Source organism: Notolepis coatsorum, assembly GCF_963971535.1.
Source record: "Notolepis coatsorum genome assembly, chromosome: 18".
NCBI lineage: Eukaryota > Metazoa > Chordata > Actinopteri > Aulopiformes > Paralepididae > Notolepis > Notolepis coatsorum.
The window spans coordinates 29,909,048-29,931,030 of record NC_140182.1 but is presented as its reverse complement, the minus strand read 5'-3'; the positions used below and the strand labels follow the sequence as shown (position 1 = coordinate 29,931,030).

At 41.0% G+C, this 21,983-nt stretch overlaps 1 protein-coding gene across 1 annotated transcript in view; it reads left to right on the top strand.

Annotated features, from left to right (window-relative positions):
- Window positions 1-12,963: 12,963 nt before the first annotated feature.
- vps4a (vacuolar protein sorting 4 homolog A) overlaps window positions 12,964-21,983 on the top strand; it is a 40,870-nt gene continuing 31,850 nt past the window's right edge. Inside the window, exons 1-2 of the mRNA XM_084334569.1 lie at window positions 12,964-13,130; window positions 21,317-21,428. Coding sequence (XP_084190695.1) covers window positions 13,110-13,130; window positions 21,317-21,428 — 133 coding nt within the window. The 5' untranslated portion in view covers window positions 12,964-13,109. The remainder of the gene's footprint in view (window positions 13,131-21,316; window positions 21,429-21,983) is intronic.

Below are 21,983 nucleotides of genomic sequence, written 5' to 3'. Positions count from 1 at the left end.
ATAGAAACGTATGGAATAACTTAATGAAACTAACAGTAAATGCAAAATGTAGCAAACATCAAGTACATATATAAGCCGTTCAAATAATAAATGTATATCAAAAGTAAGACCTGCTTTTCCTAATTACAGTAACTATTATTATCATTATTGCTCATTTATAAAATGTCACTCTTTGAGTACTGACCAGGGTGCCACTGCTGACTGGTGTGATAATGTTGCATTTGCCTACTATAATAATGTTAGACTCGATGTGTTTGGTCGTGGACTTGTTGTTCGGTATTGGTTCATCCGTGTGTTTATGTGTAAATAGGACTGTTAATCTGAGCATGTGTATTTCAATATGTGCGTCTTCATCATGCAGACCTGTGTGGTGTGGACTATGTGTGGTTCTGTAACGTTACTCATACCTATAGCCCCCCCCCCCAAATATAATGAGCTCCCCCGAAGACCATGGTATGGTTTGCAGTGGTTCCAGTCCTACCTCTTAGGCAGGACTGAATATGTCTCACTGGGAGGACACAAGTCCAGGCTGCTCGATGTCACCTGTGGTGTTCCGCAGGGGTCGGCTCTTGGTCCCATCCTATTCATCACCTACATGCTCCCCCTCGGTCGTGTCATCGACAGACATGGAATGTCCTTCCACTGTTATGCCGATGACACACAACTTTACATAAAAATGGCCCCAAACCCCTCTGCAGCTCTGTCATGCCTCACCACCTGTCTTAAGGAGATAAAGGCATGGATGAACAGCATGCAACTTCCTCCAACTAAACAGCAAAAAAACCGAGGCACTTCTAATTGGCACCCCTCACCAGGTTCAGTCTTCATCCATATCACATCTCACCTTTGACGGCCAGGTAATCCCCCTCTCCCCCTCAGTCACAAATCTGGGGGTTCGATTTGACCCCCACCTGACCTTCAACATCCACATAAAACACCTCTGCAAGACCTCATTCTATCACCTAAAAAATATATCGAAACTCTGTCCCACTTTAACCCTGTCAGACGCAGAGAAGCTTGTCCATGCCTTTGTCTCCTCAAGACTGGACTACTGTAATGGACTCTTCATCGGGATTCCTGGCAAGAGCATCCAGAACAGCGCTGCCAGGATCCTGATGAGAGTCCGTAAACACGATCACATAACCCCCATCCTCCACTCACTACATTGGCTCCCCGTCTCATCCCTGATCAATTACAAAATCCTGATGCTCACTGTGAAGTGTCACAGCCAACTAGTGACACTGGTTATTATGACATCCTGTTCTTATGTTAATTATATATGATTATGAGGAATGTCTGTATATTCTTCCTCCCACTTGTGTAAAAATATATCTGTTTTAAATCTAGGCATATGTTACTGTATGCGTCTAGATGTGATAGGTATGTATATATATATGTATATATCTGTATATATATATATATATATAAGCGTATAAGACTATTCATGCAGGAAGTGTATTCATGTATTCGTGTACACAGGCCATTCTCTTCCATCTCAATACTGCAGGGCCTTTTCCTAGAACATGCAGTAAGGGAGTTACCCTTAAGAATGTGACCTTGAGAGACAGCTCCGAGCGAGACGAGCACAGAGATGAGAGCAGAAGAGAGAACTGGCCTTAAACTACAAAATACATATATGATGTGTGATCAATCAGTGTTTAAAGTATATGAGTACTGTATTGTACATGTATATGTATGTATATCTGTATATATCTGTATATGTATGTGTTAGGCTATGTACTGTATATTACGGCAGTCTGCCTCGTCTTCTCTTACTGTCAGAACGAGAGAGGCCCATGTAGTAAGGGAGTTAACCCTTGCAGTGAGGAAGCAGAACAGACATGCATACATGTTTAAGTGATGTAATGGGGTTTTTCCCAGAAGAAAGTAATCTGTTACTTCTCCAGTAGATGTAACGACTAGAAGGGGAGGAGTCCATCCTTACTATGTGTGTTGTGTGTTGATTGGATGGTAAAAATGACATCACAGTATTTAGACCAATAGAAATATGATGCCGGATCGATATAAAAATGACTGCTCCTACTTCGAGAGCTCAGAATTTTCAGATTGCTTGCAGACACTTATCTAGCGGCCGATACCGTAAGGAACGGAATCGGTCTATTTTTCAAAGTGGAGTCAACATGACAAAGCTTTGTTTTTTTAGCTCATTTGCTCTTTTGCTCAAAATGACAAAGAGAGTTTTTTGCTATGAGAGAGATTTTTCAGATGTTCGGATTTTTCCATTTGTTACTTTAGAAGACAAGATGCAGGATTTTGCTTTGGCAGGCACAAGCCGTGTTAGGCCTTTGCGATCTTAGAGATGAGATGTTTTGTATTATATAATCTTTTAAACTGTAATGGATATATCCAATACAGTCCTTTTTTTTGTAACTTCATTGAAATAAAGATTACTTTTTTCTAATTATCCATTGAATCCTTGGACTGATTTCTGCCAGCAATGTGCCACGATGCCGGCCGCCGCCCTGATTTCCTATTGAAGGTGACTATAATGTACTGTAACCTAATACAGATTGAATCAATTGACTGGTTAATGCTTTTCAGCTAAAAGTTATATATTATATATATATATGTTATTAACAGGCCTTTCCTCACAAATGAGGACGGTGATGATGGTGGTGGTGGTGACGAAAGATCATCAGGCTTCCAGAGAAGCAGCCTAACAGGCATTACGTAAAATGACGGTACATGCCTACAGGCTACATGCCTTCCCTCACAAATGAGGACGGTGATGATAATGATAATAATAATATTATTGTTATTATAGGCATATAAGAGTTCTCCTAGACATACATTCGGTTTATTACAAACTAGAAGAGATTAACAACTCTTCATGCTTACATTTCATATCAACTGGATATAACTAGACCAGTGACTATGAAGTAAACTTGACAGAAATAGTAATTGACTCGAGAACTTGGCGAGTTTAGCACCTCGCTGGGGGATATCGAGCGGCCACAGGCTTCTATCTCGAGTAGGTGATTGAGATAGATAGAGACTGCCTGTAGCTCTTAACACTCACCCATAACTGCATAAACGGACACGCACCCACCTTCAGGAACTCATCACTCCACAATCCTCCACCCGTACCCTCAGATCTGCAGGTTGCCTGCTCCTTCAGGTCCCCAATACCCGGCTCTGCACCATGGGTGACCCCTTCTGCACGGCTGCACCACGCCTGTGGAACAGCCTCCCCAGCTGAGGGTACCACAGAGCCTGGACTCTTTTAAAGCAGGCCTGAAATCTGTTTCAAACGGGCTTTGACTGTTAGCTTTTTATTTTTTTTCTTGTGCTGTTGTTTTTAATTATCTGTTTATACTATGTTTTTAACTATGTTCTATTTTTATCTTATTTGTATTCTGTATTTTATTCTTTTTACTAATAACTATTTTATTTTTTAACTATGTTTTAACCCTGTAGCACTTTGAGATCCCAGCGAACAAAAAGTGCAATACAAATTCAATTTATTATTATTATTATTATTATTATTATTATTATTATTATTATTATTATTATTATTATTATTATTATTATTATTATTATTATTATTATTATTATTATTATTATTATTATTATTATTATTATTATTATTATTATTATTATTATTATTATTATTATTATTATTATTATTATTATTATTATTATTATTATTATTATTATTATTATTATTATTATTACTCTTTCAATTTCCACCCCATCTATTTTGATCTGTACACAAATATCTTTCCTACAATTTCCAAACAGCATTATTTTGGTCTTAAATACATTTAATGACAATTTGTTGAAATCAAACCATATTTTAAGTTTAAACATTTCCTGCGTAATGTCCTCCTGCAGTTTATTTAAATTATCCCCAGAACAGAAAATATTGGAACCAGACAGTATGTGCCAAGGATTGGATATATGTTCATATTCAGAGTATTCACAGTATAAAGAATAATAAAATAATATAGGCCATACGAATATGGATATGTATATAATGCTATATGTACAGTATATTCACAGTATATACAATGTTATGGATAAATGTAATCCTTGTGTTGTGTTAAGTATACAGCACAATGACGTGCCCCTTTAAAGGTGATAAAGAATAAAGATACAATCTTTATGTAGAGTAATAATAAAAACGTCCCCCTTGGAACAGGACTGTCTATAACTTGAAGACGACCAATTGTTGGCGTGCCCAGTGAAGTCCAGGCAGGCCATTATATTATTTACCTTATTAATTATAATGATGTTATTAGCAAATAAAATGGCCAAAATAACACACTCCATAGCACTGAGGCTGTTTTTTTTTTTATATATATATATTTTTTTTTATCCACTTTTTCTCCCATTTTCTATATTTTCTCCCATCCCAATTTCGTATCATCCAATTCAACCCTCCCCTGTCACGAACGCTGTTTCTTGCCTCCCACAAGTCGGCTGCAATGTGGACTAAGTCATACATAGCACAAGTCCTCTCCGGTACTTGAGGTAACAGCAGTCGCATCTTTTCACCTGCGCAGCTCGATCTCTCAGTGGCGAGGAGTAACGCGTGGGAGGCTCACGCTGCCCCCGACACTTCCTGATTCTACTGCGCAGGCGCACCAACCGACCTGTAGGAGTCGCTGTCCACAACGCCCGATCCCCACCCATCAGTTTCCCACCCCCTAATACGGCCAATGTGTATTAGTATGGACGGCCAGCTAAACTGAAAGCAATGTGGAGCGCTGGGCTCGAACAGGCAAGCCAGCGTCTCTGTCATTCGTGGCGAGCGCCTTGCCCACTACGCCACGTAGCCGCCCTTTTTATATATATTTTTATATTATTATTATCAGTAAGGCAACATTCTTGGATATTTATGAAACACCTTAAATGCACTTGAAAAATTTCCTCATTCAATTAGGAAGATTTAGCTTCACTGTAATTTGAAGGGAAGTAAGTAACACAGCAGACAGGTCCGTGTACGTTTTGATAGTTCGTTTTTCGTTTCACAATGTGTGCGCAGAGTAACATTAGTTTAAGTACTGGTGAGTGAGCTTTGAACATGGTACACAACGCCCCCCTCCTATCTAAAGGAACTCATCGCTCCCCCGACCTCCACCCGCTCCCTCCGCTCTGGACACTCAACCCCACACAGGACACACCTCCGCACCATGGGCGACGCGGGCTGTGGAATGCCCTCCCCGACCATCTGAGAGCACCACAGTCCGTTGATGTTTTTAAAAGGGGCCTAAAACATTTCTTTCTAACAAGGCATTTACCTGAATGGACCGACCGATGCCTTGTGTGTTTTAATTATTTTTTTTATTATTCTTTTATTTAATTTCTTTTTTAGATTTAGATCTGTGTGTTTCTTCCATTTCATTGGTTGTTTTATTAATTTTAATTGTTTTTATTCATTTAAATTTTTTTATCTTTATCTCCTCTAGCACTTTGAGATTGTCACAAATATAAAGTGCGTTCCAAATATAATTTATTATTATTATATTATTATGTTGTCAGGAAGGATCAAAGTGTAAAACATCACAAGATGAGATAGATCTGCTTTCTGAGCAATGGAGTAAACAGGAAGATTTTTATTTAATAAAATAAATAAATGTAATTTATTTTATTATGCTCCACCACAGTATAGTATCATAGTCAGTGTTCAAGTTCGAGTTAAAGTCTGAGTCACCAAAGAAGAGCCAGAGTCGAGTCCCCATTACCCTAGTCTGAGTCATCAAGTTTGAGTCTTAACTCTTAATTTAACTCTGGCAGTTAAAGAGCTGACATACAAATAAAAAAGGTCTACATTAAACACAAAAACATTTAAAAATAAATAACTGTATTTATCAATTAACAAGCCCAAGTCCGAGTCTGCACCTTCCGAGTCCGAATGCAGTCAATGCTCGAGTCCAAGTCCCGAGTCATCAGTGCTCAAGTCCAAGTCGAGTCGCGAGTCCTAAAAATCAGTACTACTTAATTGTAACCTAAGTAAGTATTTGTAATAGTGGTGGGACTTGATTAAAAAATGTTATCGAATTAATTCGAGACTTTATAGTTAATTAATCTAAATGTATCACATTTTAATCGCATATCAATATTGGATGCGAAAAGCAAAATTGTCCAATTCAAATAAATTTTGGTATACGAGTGAATCAATGAATATGCATTATACATACATTTAAGCAGCAAAATCCTGTATTAGCTACTACACAGACCAACAGATCAATGCAATTTTTAACAAAGTGCAGCAATTTTAGGAATAATATATATATATATAGCGCAAAGGACCTTTTGTAAACCCAAGCACTTTCGAGGTAAAAGTAAAACGCAGTACTTTCAAGTACAATCCAGAACAGTTGACCATTACGGAAAAAAAACTCTTGATTGATCTAAATTTCTCTTATTTAAATTTTCTTTTTAACAAACCAGACTAAGAAAAAAAGTCATTTGCAATTTATTATACTTTATACTTATAGCACATGCATGAGTCTGGTCTCCTTTGAAAGGTAACATTCGTGGGCAGCTACGTGGTGCAGTGGGCAAGGCGCTCACCACGAATACTGGAGACTGGGCTCGAACAAGTTCGCCTCCCTGTTCGAGCCCAGCGCTCCACATTGCTTTCAGTTTAGCTGGTCGTCCGCACTAATACACATTGGCAGTATTAGGGGGAGGGAAACTGATGGGTGGGGATCGGGCGTTGTGGACAGCGACTCCTACAGGTCGGTTGGTGCGCCTGCGCAGTAGAATCAGGAAGCGACGGGGGCAGGGCCCCTCCAAAGCCCAGACCCCTGACGCTGAAAGATCGAGCCGCGCAGGTGGAAAGATGCGACTGCTGTTACCTCGAGTATCGGAGGGGACTAGTGCTGTGTATGACTTAGTCCACATTGCAGCCGGCTTGTGGGAGGCATGAAACAGCGTTCAAAGACAGGGGAGGGTTGAATTGGATTATACGAAAATCGGGATGGGAGAAAAATAGAAAATGGGAGAAAATGACCTCAATACCTTCTATGCGAGGTTTGATGCTGGTAATAACAACACCAGCTCACAAGCCTCGGCAATGGGGGGGGGGGGTCGGCTGCTGATGGAGGCGCAGTGTTCAGGGTAACAGAGCATGAGGTAAGGCGGACCTTTAAAAAAGTGAATATCAGGAAGGCAGCAGGTCCAGACGGCATCCCCGGCCGCGTCCTAAAAGTCTGTGCCGACCAACTGGCCCCAGTATTCACTGACATATTTAACCTGTCCTTAGAACAGGCTGTCATCCCCACCTGCCTGAAGAAGTCCACTATTATCCCTGTACCCAAAAAATCCAAGCCTGCTTGCCTCAACGACTACCGCCCTGTAGCTCTCACCTCCATAGCCATGAAGTGCTTCGAGAAGCTAGTAAAGGGCTACATCTGCTCCTCCCTCCCCATCAACATGGACCCCCTGCAATTTGCATACCGCCCCAACAGGTCCACGGAGGACGCCATATCCCATGTGCTGCACACAGCAGCATCACACCTGGACAAGAGGCAGGGGAACTATGTGAGAATGCTATTCATCGACTACAGCTCGGCATTCAATACCATAGTCCCCTCCATACTCATAGCCAAGCTCAGGGACCTGGGCTTGGGCTATGACCTCTGCCAGTGGGTCTTGGACTTCCTGACTGGCAGACCCCAGGTGGTGAGAGCAGGCAACTGCACCTCCTCATCCATCACCCTCAACATAGGGGCCCCCCAGGGCTGTGTTCTGAGTCCCCTCCTCTACTCCCTGTACACACACGACTGTGTGGCTCAGCGGAGTAGCAATACAATCGTCAAATTTGCTGACGACACAGTGGTGGTGGGCCTGATCTCTGCCAACGACGAGAGGGCCTACCTGGAAGAGGTCAAGGTCCTGGCGGGATGGTGCCAGGAAAACAGCCTCTCCCTGAACGTCAGCAAAACAAAGGAGATGATTGTGGACTTCAGGAGGTCGGGGGTCAAGGACTACAGCCCCCTCAGCATCGACGGGGCACCGGTTGAGAGAGTCAACAGCTTTAAGTACCTCGGAGCCTACATATCCGAGGACTTGACATGGACCACACACATTAACAGTGTTGTGAAGAAGGCACGACAACGCCTCTACTTCCTCAGGCGCCTAAGGAAGTTCCAAGTCAGCCAGAAGATCCTTAAGAACTTCTACTCATGTACAATAGAGAGCATCTTGACCGGCAACATCACCTCCTGGTTTGGGAATAGCACTGCACAAGACCAAAGCAGACTACAAAGAGTGACACGTTCAGCCGAACGCACAATTGGAGGGGGGCTCCCCACCCTCCAGAACATTTACTACAAGCGTTGCAAGGGCAAGGCTAAGAGAATCATTAAAGACTCCAGTCACCCGAACAACTGCCTCTTTGAACTGCTGCGGTCAGGCAAGCGATACAGGAGTCTCAAGGCGAGCACAGAAAGACTCAGAAGAAGCTTCTATCCCCAGGCCATCAGGCTGCTAAACGAACAATGAATGAACACTACACAACAACAACCACCAAACGCACATAGCACACACATCCACACGCACACACTCACTTTAAACAAACACACTGTAGCACCCACTCCACACACTTATAGCACACACCCACTTTAAACAAACACACTGTAGCACCCACTCCCCACACTTTATATTTATGGATGAAGGATTGCACTACAACTCGTACACCTTACTGTAAATTGTACCTAAAATTGTACCTCATCCCATTTCTGCTTTGCACTAGATAGTACTGTACATTAGTACACTGCATAGTATTGTGTATTGTATATTATATGGTAACTCAGAACATTGTACATATGTCTATACCGAACACTGTGACCTCATTTTCTTCTTCTAAATTCATGCTATATTATGTTATTATGTTATTTGATACTATCTTGTCTAGCACAGTCTCTGGAGCGTAACAGTAAGAAGCATTTTGTATGAAAGTATTCTGTACTTCTGTATGACAACTATTAAAGAACTTGAACTTGAACTTGAAAAGTGGATAAAAAAAAGAAAGGTAACATTCGTACACAATAAAGAAAAATCATCATGCGATTAAATACATCAATTCTTAAAAATGTTAATTAGGGCTGTCAGTTTATCGCGTTTATTAGATTCATTAATTACACAGCAAATTATCGCGTTATGAAAAGTAACTCAAAATTAATACAAATCTTTTTTTTTTTATAATTTCTTTTTTTTATATAAAGCTCATTCATTCCATAAGAACGTGGAATAAACATTTACACTTTTTTTTTAAATGGTCCATTTGCATGTTCTTGGTATCTGATTCTAGGGACATATGGATCTCAGGGAATGTATTCCCATGTGTCAGAAATACTGTGTCTGTTACTAGGCTTGAGTAAATTGTAATGAACCAAATGAGAATATCAATTCAAATTTTCTTTTTGACTGTGAATAACACCATGCTAAAATTAACCTGAAAAATCTGAATAATGAATAATGAATAAAGGGAAGATGATTAAACAGAAGGTTTTGTAGATACAGTACTGAATTCTGCCATCCGGACACATGCAATTTGAAATATGATTATAGAATATAAAATATCAGGCCTAAAATGGTTATGCGATTAAAATGTGATTAATTAGATTAATTAATTACAAATCCTGTAATTAATTAGATTAATTTTGTTAATCGCCTGACAGCACTACTTTTAATTCTTTCTGTAGTTAATTAATCGAAATTAATGCGATAAAGTCCCAGCCCTAATTTGTAAGCTTCCTACCTGTCGGCAGTCATTTGGAAGGGGAGGTGGAGCTGGCTTGACCAGCACAACGGCTAACTCCAAGCCAAGCCAATAACAGTATTATTGATATTGGAATAGGATAAAACGGCTACTGAATTAAATTAAATTGATATTACACTTAAGAGGGCCATTGATGGTATTGTATAACCGTTACGTGTATTTGTAATTTGTCCTTCCAAACAGGTACATTTCCAAGTAAAATTAAAACTGTTTAAAGTCATCCCATTATAAAACTGGTGATGGATATATTACAGGCCAGTGTCTTTACTTTCCCAGGTCTCCAAGGTGTTGGACAATCCCTTCATTGATAGGTTAGACAACTCCATCGATAAGCCGGGCCGTGCAGAGACCTTTAGAGGGGCAGGTGCTAAACATTTTTAAAGGGCACATGTATCAAAATGTTAGAAGACCAACTACAGCGTAACGTAACCAGCCAAACTATAGCATTAGCAACCAATATTCAGAGAATGTAACACGGAATCTTACAACAAACTGCATCATACTATGATTATGCCTTAGAATAGTTTGGGATTTATCAAAAATGTATTATAGATTTCTATTGGCTAATGGGCCTGTCATTCCAAGAGGGAGGGCGACTCGTCACACAAGATAACAGAAAACCATGCACCTCAGACAGACAGGCATTCAAATATTTATTTTTATTTATAATATTATTAAAAGTATTCTTGATGAGGACCATGGGCATTGCTCTTTAAAAGAAAATATATACATATTTTTTAAACGGTCTACAGATTAATTTTTTTTTATTATATATAATACATTTTTTTTTTTAAATAAATAAAAGCCTTGCCAAAAAATGGCACTTTGGTCATCAAGGGGCACATATGCTTGGGCACTTGCCTGTCGATAAGCATGACCTCTTGATTGACAGTCAGTGTGGATTTAGAGCAAACAGATATTTGGCACTAATTGAGTTAATAGAAGAAATAACTAATTGTATTGACAAAAAGAAGAATGGAGTTGAATTATTTATAGATCTTAAAAAAGTATTTGATACTATTGATCATGATATCTTACTCAATAAAATGGATAGGTATGGTATTAGAGGGGTTGTGCTGATCCTTTCTGTTCTGGGGAGAATTTGCGTCAGTTTTAGAATGTGTTTACCTGAAATAAAACAGTGTTATAATTTTAAACAAGTCATCATTACATTTGAATAAATACAAATGTACGCTGGAAATTGCAGGAAAAAACACCCATGTACAAGTGAAGATGGATAAAAATGTAAACATCATATGAGACAGCGAGCAAAGTTGGCTAAGTTGCATTGCCGGTATGAGAAACTTATATTGATCAATATATGATCAATATATACATATTGGATCATAGGGCTTAACACTATCAGTGCCACTTGTTAACATGGTAAAGCATGGTTGAATGCCACCACCCACTTCAATGATAGCGTTGTGAACGCATAATCTCTGTCTTAAATTATGTGTCTAATCTGCCCGTCGTTTATCAATGACAGTCAACATTGTCAAGACGGATTGTTTTTTAATCGGTTCATTTCCGTTTTATAGCATTTTGAAAAGCCCTCGTTTTTCAGGAAAAAATATATAGATTCCGTGATAAACACCCTTTACTGGAATATTCTGGCATACACAAAAAACATTGTCATTTTTCGGCCTATTTATGAATCGTTTTCAAATAAACGCTAGATTATCGATAGTATATGTGTACTTATGCACGCTATAGAAGCGATCTGAAAAATATATTCTCTCATTTCCTGATCAGCGAGCACACACACACACACACACATGGGGCACACGCTGATATATAGGTCAAAACAGATCCGATTACCCCAAGACTGGTAAAATAAATTGCTTACCTCATATCAGATGTTATCCAAAAAGATTATTCCAATTCCTGATCGCCATTCCAAATATCGATCGCGTTTATTGATTCAGCGTTGGGTACTGTAAATATGTATTCCACGCGTTTTCCGGGCCGGCGATCAACTTGGGTCTCTTCAGATGCCTCGCCGGAGAAGTAACATGAGGAGGCTGGACCCCCCCCCATCAGTCTAAACCAATGGGGTGCAGTTACACAGGGAGAGACGATAGGGGGCGGTATTTTCCCAATTGAGCTCAGAGAGAGTCTGCAACACTAGCGTGAGGCTCGATTGATGAAATATGAATTCAAATCGCTAATAAATAAAAATACGACAAACAAACACTATATTGCACACACAGTGTACAGTGTATGTGTATGCTATTGTTTGTAGGTCAGAAAGAAGCTCTATGAACCCTCCTATTATGTTTGAGTAAAGAAACTTGATGACATCCTCATCCTGGGGAATCGGGATGATTGTGAACATGTAGAACTAAAGATGACCAGTGTGATGTTTTCATGAAGCCTCTAAGCCTGGTGGTTCAGACAAAAAAAATTGGGTTTTGTAATGAAAAAGATTGGTGGGTCATACAATAAATAAGGTCTGTATGGAGTGGACCATTGAGAATTGAAAACGAGTTAATGATTGACTGATTGACAAGTAAGGTAAAATACAAATACATAATAAGTTATGTATAAAATATGTGTGATTGATTGATTGATTGATTGAAAAGTTTATTAACAGATTGCAGAATGGGTACAGTACAGTACAGCTCAATACATACAATTGTTAAAGGTATGCAGACCAGAGAAATACTTTCGTCTTGTTTACATCAGGGTCCCCCATTTTCAATTGATCATAACATATATGATACACACCCACACGACATACAGACAGACAGTGTCATGACTGCTGGGAGGGGGTTTAAACACACGTAACTGATTTACCAACATAACAGAAAAATATATATATAATATAATAATAACTAGACAATTCCGCGCGGGGAAATTGTGAAAGTGTGGGTGATGCCTCTATTATGACATCATACTGTGACATCACAAATGTTCTTGTGTGTGGTGTGAAAGCTCTGGCAGGAGTTACTGGACAAAAATCGGCGGAATAAATAAATAGTATAGATTACAATAGTGTGGAGGAGGACCCACACTAATAAATAGTATAGATTACAATAGTGTGGGTGGTGGTCACTACCTAAATATATTACAAATAATCTGATGTGGATAAAACAAACTGGTTGTTGACCATTTCTTTCATTACATCGTTGTCTCGCTAGGTGGCAGCACCCTCTCCCATCTATCGAGACTAGACGCAGTGTTGTTGCTGCTGGCGTTGCTGTAGCTACTGCACGGTTTACTAACGTTAGCTGTGTTATCTACCTTTGGCTTTGTCATGTCAAGTTAGCAAACCCTTTTCTTGGAACTTCCGTGGGTACTTACGGTGGCTAGAAAATCTGTACGGGTAACGTTTACAGAAGAGTGAGATGAAATGTCAACGTCAACATTACAGGTACTAGTGTTAGCAAGCTGTCTCAGGTTAGCTGCGTTAGCTGTAGGCTACAGCCAAAGACAGCTTTACTATTTACCATCTACTAGCAAGCAAAAAAGCAAGCTCGTCAATTAACAATTTCGGTCTTATTTTAAATTACATAGATGTTACACAATGCAGTCGTTAACCTAAAGACAGTAGCTCAATATCAATAGCTTAATCGTTGTGATGGATGAGAAGTTAAGTTAGCATTTGGATTGTATGTAACGTTAGCCTTCAGAACTGCTCCCTAGTCTGCTGCCAAAACTGAACCCGCTTGTGTTGCTTGTGGTTTGATGCTTAGCAATAAAATAGCAAAAGAAAATCGGCACCATGCGTAGCTGTATTTTGAGTTGGTGGTGTGGTTGGGAGGAGGGTATCTCTCTCCCCTTTATTTCTCTCCCACCGTGACCCACCCATGGGGGACCCTGATGTGAATGAATGAATGAATGAAAACTTTATTAACAGATTGCAGAATGGGTACAGTGCAGTACAGCTCAATACATACAATTGTTAAGGGGATGCAGACCAGAGAAAGACTTTCGTCTTGTTTACACCAGGGTCCCCCATTTCCAATTCATCGTAACATATATGACATACATGACATACAGATAGACAGTACTGCTACATCTATACATTTATGACATACCAGATTTGCAATTACAGTACTGTATTTGTGATACAAAAAGAGTCCAGAAAGAAAAGAGTATATACATTAGGCGTAGAAACTGTACATTGTAAACAAGACGAAAGTCTTTCTCTGGTCTGCATCCCCTTAACAATTGTATGTATTGAGCTGTACTGTACCCATTCTGCAATCTGTTAATAAACTTTTCAATCAATCAATCAATCAAACCCCCTCCTAATGTACAGTCTCCTCCCCATCATATGTATATACTATACTCTCTGTCAGGATCTATGGGTAACAGTAATCAAATCAAATGTATGTGTAAGGCCCGACAACACACGTTAATGTCCCCATGGGCCGCACACGTCTTTAAACAAGTCAAGAAGAAACATAACAATAAGTCAAGAACACCATAAGGTCCAACAAATTTAAAATAAATGCAAAATAAATGAATGAATGCTGTATATTTGCATATCATATATGTCACAAATGTAACAGTACTATATACCTGTATGTCATGTTACTCATGTATGTCCCTATGCCATAAATGTCATGATGTCATGTGTGTCAGGCATGCGTTGTTCATGGCACGGGGTACCACTCAGTGGTACCTCACTGAGTATTAAAGATTTGAGCAGAAGCGCGTGCACGCACATGCACGCGCTTGCGAGAACGCGCTGCGCTCGGCTCGGATCGTTGTGTTTACCTGCGGCGCTACCTCGCATTATCATAACAATAGCCGCTATAGGCTGGTGTCTTCAACCAGTCTGGGACTCTTTGTGATGTAAATATGGAACGTCCCAAGTTGCCGCTGCCCACAGAGTGCACCGCCGTCCAAAGGTGAACGACGGCGAACGAAGGGCCAAATCAAAACAGCCGTCAATTCCGAATTGACAACTGTTTTGATTCAACCCCCCACCCACCACCACTCACCCCCGGACAACAACACACTCTGCAAACAGCAGCAACCCGGGACATTCCATATCTACATCACAAACTTCGGGACTGAGTAGATAATTAATTAATCTTCTCTTTATTTTTATTATTTATATTAAAACTGAATCAAACCATAAACAAGGTTGCCTGTTGGGATGTTAGATCCTAATGTGAAAAACTGATTTTATATGTCTGCACTTTATGTGCTCATTTTATGCCTGTCTTAATTCTGTTGTGAAGCACTTTGAGCTGCAGTTTCTGTATGAAAGGCTATACAAACAAAGTGTATTATTGTGCGCGAGGGAACATATGCGCATGCGCGCGGCGTCATTATCCTGCGTGGCGGCTCAGCCCATAATAACAACGCAACGCTGGTTGTGTAGGTCATAAATGTCACTGAATTGAAAATGGGGGACCCTGATGTAAACAAGACAAACGTCTTTCTCTGGTCTGCATCCCCTTAACACTTTCAGTGCCAGCAGGGGGCGCACGATTTAGTGCTTGAATGCCCACCATCCACTTCAATGTTAGCGTTAATAACGCCTAATCTATGTTTTAAATTATGGCTATGTGTCTAATCTGCCCGTCGATTATCAATGACTCGTTTTCCAGTCAACATTGTCGAAGCGGATTGTTTTTTTATCGGTTCATTTTCGTTTTATAGAATTTTGAAAAGCCCTCATTTTCAAGGAAAATAAAAAGATTCCATGATAAACGCCCTGTACTGGAATATTCTAGAATACACAAAAACGTTGTAATTTTTCGGCCTATTTTTTTTATCGTTTTCAAATAAACGCTAGATTATCGATAGTATATGTGTATGTATGCACGCTATAGAGGCAATCTGAAAATCGATTATCTTATTTCCTCATCAGCGATCACAGCCAAACAGCCACATCACACATATGGCAAACGCTGAAATCTCAGTGAAAACAGGTCTGATTATCCTAAGACTGGTAAAATAGATTCCTTACCTGCGATCAGATGTTATCCAAAAAGATTATTCCAATTCCTGATCACCATTCCAAATATCGATCACGCTTATTGATTGATTATTGGTTGCTGTAAATATATATTCCAGGCTGATTTCCGTCTCGCGATCAGATCCCTCTTGATCAGACGTCTCGCCAGCACAATGGAGCCAGTTGGCTCCACCTCTACAGATCTACAGATCCCAGGTCAGTCTAATCGACTGACCTGCAGTTACACAGGGATAGACGATAGGGGGCGCTTTTTCCCCATCTGAGCTCCTGGAGGAGCTGCTGTACCAACGGGAGACTCGGTTGATGAAATATGAAATCAGATCGCTAATAAAAAAATAAAACGATAATTGTCGTCATCGGCACTCAATGGGGGGGGGGGGGGGCTAATAAAACTAGATATGACGTCCCTGGCACTCAAAGTGTTAAATATGTAGATGACCGACGCATGTCTTTCTGAATCAAATCAATGACTGAATAAAATTGAACTTTTATTTCACGTCATGCCACACAGACTGCCCCAGCTGTCCTAACTGGTGGGAAGTTTGTGTGGAGCGAAGGACAGAGAATAGCCTGCTTCGCTTTGACCACCCCCCCCCCCCCATGAGCAATAGCATAAATCTGCAGAGCCGCAAGCCCAACGTCTGGGTGGGGCTTCGGGGCTTGTACTCTGTGTGAGGCGGGGCGCCGGGGCTTGTACTCTGTGTTGTTTCCTGTAAAACCCGGAAGTAGTCAGTTTGTGCTGTTTATTTTTACTAGCAGTGAGGACTCGACAGCATTTGCATTTCTGTGTTCCGTGTTGCGGGTTAGGGTTAGGGTTAGGGACGGGTTATGGTTAGGGTTAAAAATAAACAGCACAAACTGACTACTTCCGGGTTTTACAGGAAACAACACAGAGTACAAGCCCCGAGTCCGACACCCCGCCCGGCGCCCATGCACAGTCACACAGAGTACAAGCCCCGAAATCCCACCTCACACAGAGTACAAGCCCCGAAGCCCCGCCCAGACGTTGGGCTTGCGGCTCTGCAGATATACCCTACTCCCCAGGAGCCCGAATAGGGAGGTGTAGTCTGGCCTACGTCATTGGTTGTTCCACCCGTATAGGGAGGTGTAGTGGTTACGTCATTTTAGTTTTTTCCTGTTCCACCCTCTGTTCCACTTAATGTATTTCCCCATTGCCCATTTCTAAATTGGCCCGTTTAAAAGAAATAAAGCATGGATATTGGCATGGTGTACCTTTCTGTCCATATTCATCCACAATCTATAGCTCAACTGCAGCCTGTCGCATCTTTTCACCGCAGCAGCTCGAACTCTCAGTGGCGAGGAGTAACGCGTGGGAGGCTCACGCTGCCCCCGTCACTTCCTGCTTCCGTCGCACCAGCGTCACCAAACCGACCTGTAGGAGTCGCTGTCCACAACGTCAAATCCCCACCCACCGGCTTTCCCACCCTCTAACACTTGCCAATTGTGTTAGTATGAACGACCGGCCAGCCGGTAGCAACTCCGAGAGCTGGGCTCGAACCCAGCGTCTCCTGCATTAGAGGCGAGCGCCTTGCCCACTGCGCCAATCAGCCGCCCTCGAATTAGGTACTTTTAACTCATTCAGCGCCAGGGGTCGCTGTCTACCTTCTGGCTAGAACGCCATTGCTGTAAGTCAATGGGGACTGCGAAACTTGCGAGTGCTTAAAATATATTTTATATTATATCTATGGATCTAATAACACCCTCGATTGTCCGTGAGTTGCTTCTGGTCAACATGCAAAAAACAGATAGTTTTTTCATCCGTACATTTCCGTTTTATACCGCTTTGAATATGAGTATAGTTTGGGTGATTCTTAGTAATCCCAGGAAAAGACGCGTTAATAGCCCTTTAGTGAAATCCAGTTATCACGTTTTCGCCTGATTATCGAATCTTCCTGAAATCAACGCTAGATTATCGTTATTATCCTTCCTCATGCAAGAATGAAATGGGCCCTGGAGCGCGGCGCTTCCCCCCCCCCCCCCTCCTGCCACCAACGGTAAACAGCACAACACAGTCCACACAGACAGCTTCGATCGTGGGAGAAAAAAATATCAGATCAACGCAAGATTTGATATATAGTGTTCTTACCCTGTCTCTGATATAATGCAAAAAAAATAATCCAATTATCTGATCGCCATTCCAAATACTGGTCGCGGAGGACCGTCCTACGTTGTCCGGCATTGCATATGAAGGAGGGGGGAGGGGCAGCCTCGTAGATGTATCATTGTAAACGCTCGTCCTGCCGGAGTATTTAAACCCCGCCCGCACAGCTCAGCTCGGCCCAGAAAACAAACGGCATAATTTCTAAGGGAGTGCAATAGCGGCCGAAGGCATTAGAGGGCGGTATTGACCGTCTGCCAGCTCAGACACATTCAGAACAGTATGCACAGCCTGCCCCGATGAATTATGAATGGCAATAGCGAATAAAAGAAATAACGATTAAAACCCGAGATATCTCGGGATTGGCGCCCAGCGAGTTAACCCGAGATACACAAAGTTATCTCGAGTTACACGAAAGAAGAAGAATCTCGGGTCTGGCACCGAATGTGTTAAGGGTACCGACCGAATCACGTCGGTACTACCGAGTACCGATTCACGTGAGATCCGCCGGTGCCACATTTCGGTACTGTTTAAAAAAAAAAAATTATATTTTTTTAAGTTCGACGACATCAATGTTTCGTTTACCGCAAAAAGAAACCTATGAAGTAGGGCTGGGCGATTCTTGCTAAAATGTGAATCACGATTTTTCTCTAAGAATTGAGATCACGATTCTCTCACACGATTCTTATTTTTTCAATAAAATCTTTTATTGCACTCTTTCTTAAACAGACAACATAACATATCAAAGTGCTTGACTTAATCATAACATATATGAAAGTGCTTGACTTATTATCTCTTGTAACATACAAAATAACTCGAGTCAGAATCGTCATCATTTTAAAAAGTTAAAAAAAATTGTTTTTAATTCTTTTAATGTTCATGATTTTGAAATTAGATTGCATAGGTCTATGAATCGAGATCGCAATTTTATTTCAATTAATCGCCCAGCCCTACTATGAAGTGTGCCTCACGTCAACGTTCACGTGCACAATACACGCTTGCCTAGGATTTGACTTGATTCAACAAAAAAGCAGTCGGGGCAAATGGCAAGCGGAAAACGGTCGCAAGTGTTGTTACACTTTACAAAGCTAGATGCAGACAACACTCGCTGCAATATTATATATTATATATCATAATAAATTATTTGAAGTTTGGATTTTTTTTTACAACGAACTGAGGTAGTTAGATAACATTTTTAGAGACTAAAGTACCGAAAAAAGGTACTGTTGGGTACCGGTATCTATTCACAGGTACTGGTATTGGTTCAAATGTGAAAGCTACCCAACCCTATTTGGAATACATGTAGGTCAGCTACATAATGGTGGACCGACTCACCCGCCTGCATCACGTTCTATGGCAGAGAAATGTCCACACTCCAGACAGCAGCGTGATACAATCCCTATAATTATGTGCATTTCCGAGAGTCCAAAAAATCCATTGTGCCTTGGCTCATTGTGTATTAGCAGGGCTCTCTTCCTCACGTCGTTAGCATCGGCTAGCCCGACGGCTATTATGAACGTGTCGAAAGATTCCAGCCAGTGAATCCACAGAATTGGTGGCTCGCCAGGCAGGGTGAGGAACAGAGAGAGATATGAGAGTAAAGAATCCATAATCCTCGTCGCCAATATTGTGTATAATAACTCACCGGACCACAACGTAATGGTAGACGTTTAACTCATTCAGCTGCAAACACGTAATATTACGTTTTTAGATCCTTTGATATTTTTCCTTTGATCCCCATTCTAAACCATCATCCGGATCATTCTATCTGTCCCTGGCTCGTCTACCTACGTTGGAATTGCAATGCCGATCGAATATCACCAGGTGACGGTATCGGATACCTTTTGAACTCGGATAGAAAGGGAACAGGAGAGTCAATGAATGAACCGGACTATCGAGACTCGCTCTGAGTGGTAGGAGCTCTTCCAAAGCAATCGCTAGCAGATCTGCATGAATGAATGAATGAATGAATGAATGAATGAATGAAAACTTTATTTAACAGATTGCAGAATGGGTACAATACAGTATGGCTCAATACACACAATTGTTAAGGGGATGCAGACCAGAGAAAGACGTTTGTCTTGTTTACATCAGGGTCCCCCATTTTCAATTCATAGTGACATTTATGACATACACAACATACATGACATCATGACATTTATGACATAGGGACATACATGACATACAGGTATATAGTACTGTTACATTTTTGACATATACGATATGCAAATATACAGTATTGTTACCCAGAGATCCTAACAGAAAATATATACATATGATGGGGAGGAGACTGTCAGTGTACATCAGGAGGGGGTGGGTGGGTGGGAGAAAATATATACATACGGTGGGAGGAGACTGTCCATTAGGAGGGGGTGGGGGGGGTTGGACATTTACGGTGGCCAGTTTCGAATTGCAGCCTCCCGTAGGTGCTCTTCAAGAGCGGATTTGAATGTGGGTAGGGATTCAAATTAATTTTTTTACGCCTGTGGGTAGGGCGTTCCACATTGTTGTGGCATAATTGCTAAACGTGTTTAGTCCCTTGTTTGTGCCGAATCTGGGTTGCACATGATTTGTGGAACTCCCTCTGGTGTTGTGGGCTCGCCTCAAAACCTATAGTGTCCCGTAAACACGTGTAATTACATATAAACGAGTAATCGCGATCGCCGATGGGATCATTGGAATTATTCTTTTTGGATTACCTTCTGGCTAAGGTAAGGACCCCCTATGTCTATTTTACCGAACCTGAAACGTGTTTTTCTAACGATCACAGCTCTGTGTTTCACCGGACGTAAAACATGCTCGGCAAACACGATCACAGTTTTGAGTTAAAACGACCCACCCCCCCCTTGATGATTTTGTGAAGGTACATATGTACATGTTATATACCTTTTGATTTGGGGGTTCAGGGAATCAACCAGAACGATTCGGGCTTATTGCACATAACGCGTTTTATCTTGCGATCTATGAAAAAAGACTGGATTATCTTGGAAATGCGCGATGTTTAGCGTGTAATAAACTACAAACTACAGTGTGTAGAAAAAAATAAAAAAAATCCATGTTGCACTACAAGTGTCTGTCAAAAGAGCCACACCATTGTCTCCACAGCTATAATACAGAACACACACACAGCTCTTCAAACATAGTGAAACACCGCGGAAACGACCATTTTAAGCTGGCCATCTAGCGGTAGAGATGGGAATTAAGCGTGGCGCTGAAAGTGTTAAAGGCACAGTCAGTTTTATTTTATTTTTGTATTTCTCCGTTCATGTTCGAATCTGGTGTTTTTATGTAAATTCGGAATTGAATTCGATATTCGAATATAATGTGACAGCCCTAGAGTGGTGTGACTCTGGGTTGTTTTAGAGAGGTGGGAACACACTCAGTCACGCTCGCTCACTCACTCACTCACTCACTCACTCACTCACTCACTCACTCACTCACTCACTCACTCACTCACTCACTCACTCTTTTTGCATCTGATCATTTCATCCCTGTTATTCAGAAAGCGATTGATCTTGTGACCAAAGCCACGCAGGAGGACAAGGCTAAGAACTACGAGGAGGCCTTGCGCCTTTACCAGCATGCGGTGGAGTACTTCCTACATGCTATCAGATGTAAGTATATATATAATATACTCTTTCTTACTATAATATACTCTAATGAGCCTGCGAAGGCCACCATCCTACCTGCAAACATACTTATGGTGGAGCACTTTAAATGTCTCGGGATTGAAATATTCCCCACTATTAGCCAGAAGGTAAGGTATAATTACTCCAGCTTGGGTGACAGGATTACGAATGATCTCAACAGATGGCCCAAATACAAAAATTCATTACAGGCCCGTGCGTCAATAATTAAAATGAATATTTTACCCAAAATTTACTTTATCAGCTCAATGCTCCCGTTACCTCCTCCTGTTGGTTACTGGCAGAAATTGCACTCTGCCTCATATAAATTCGTTTGGAACAATAAACGTCTGCACTTGAAGAGATCAACTGCCCAAAGGAGTAAACTCAATGGGGGCTTAGCATTTCCAGACTTCAAATATTATTTTCAAGCTTTCTCTCTGAGACCTCTGATCACTTGGTTTGACGCTCAAGCAGCCGTATCTTGGCGATCATTGGAGGAGAAGATGGTGTCCCCATATAGACTTCAGGATATTGTGTATA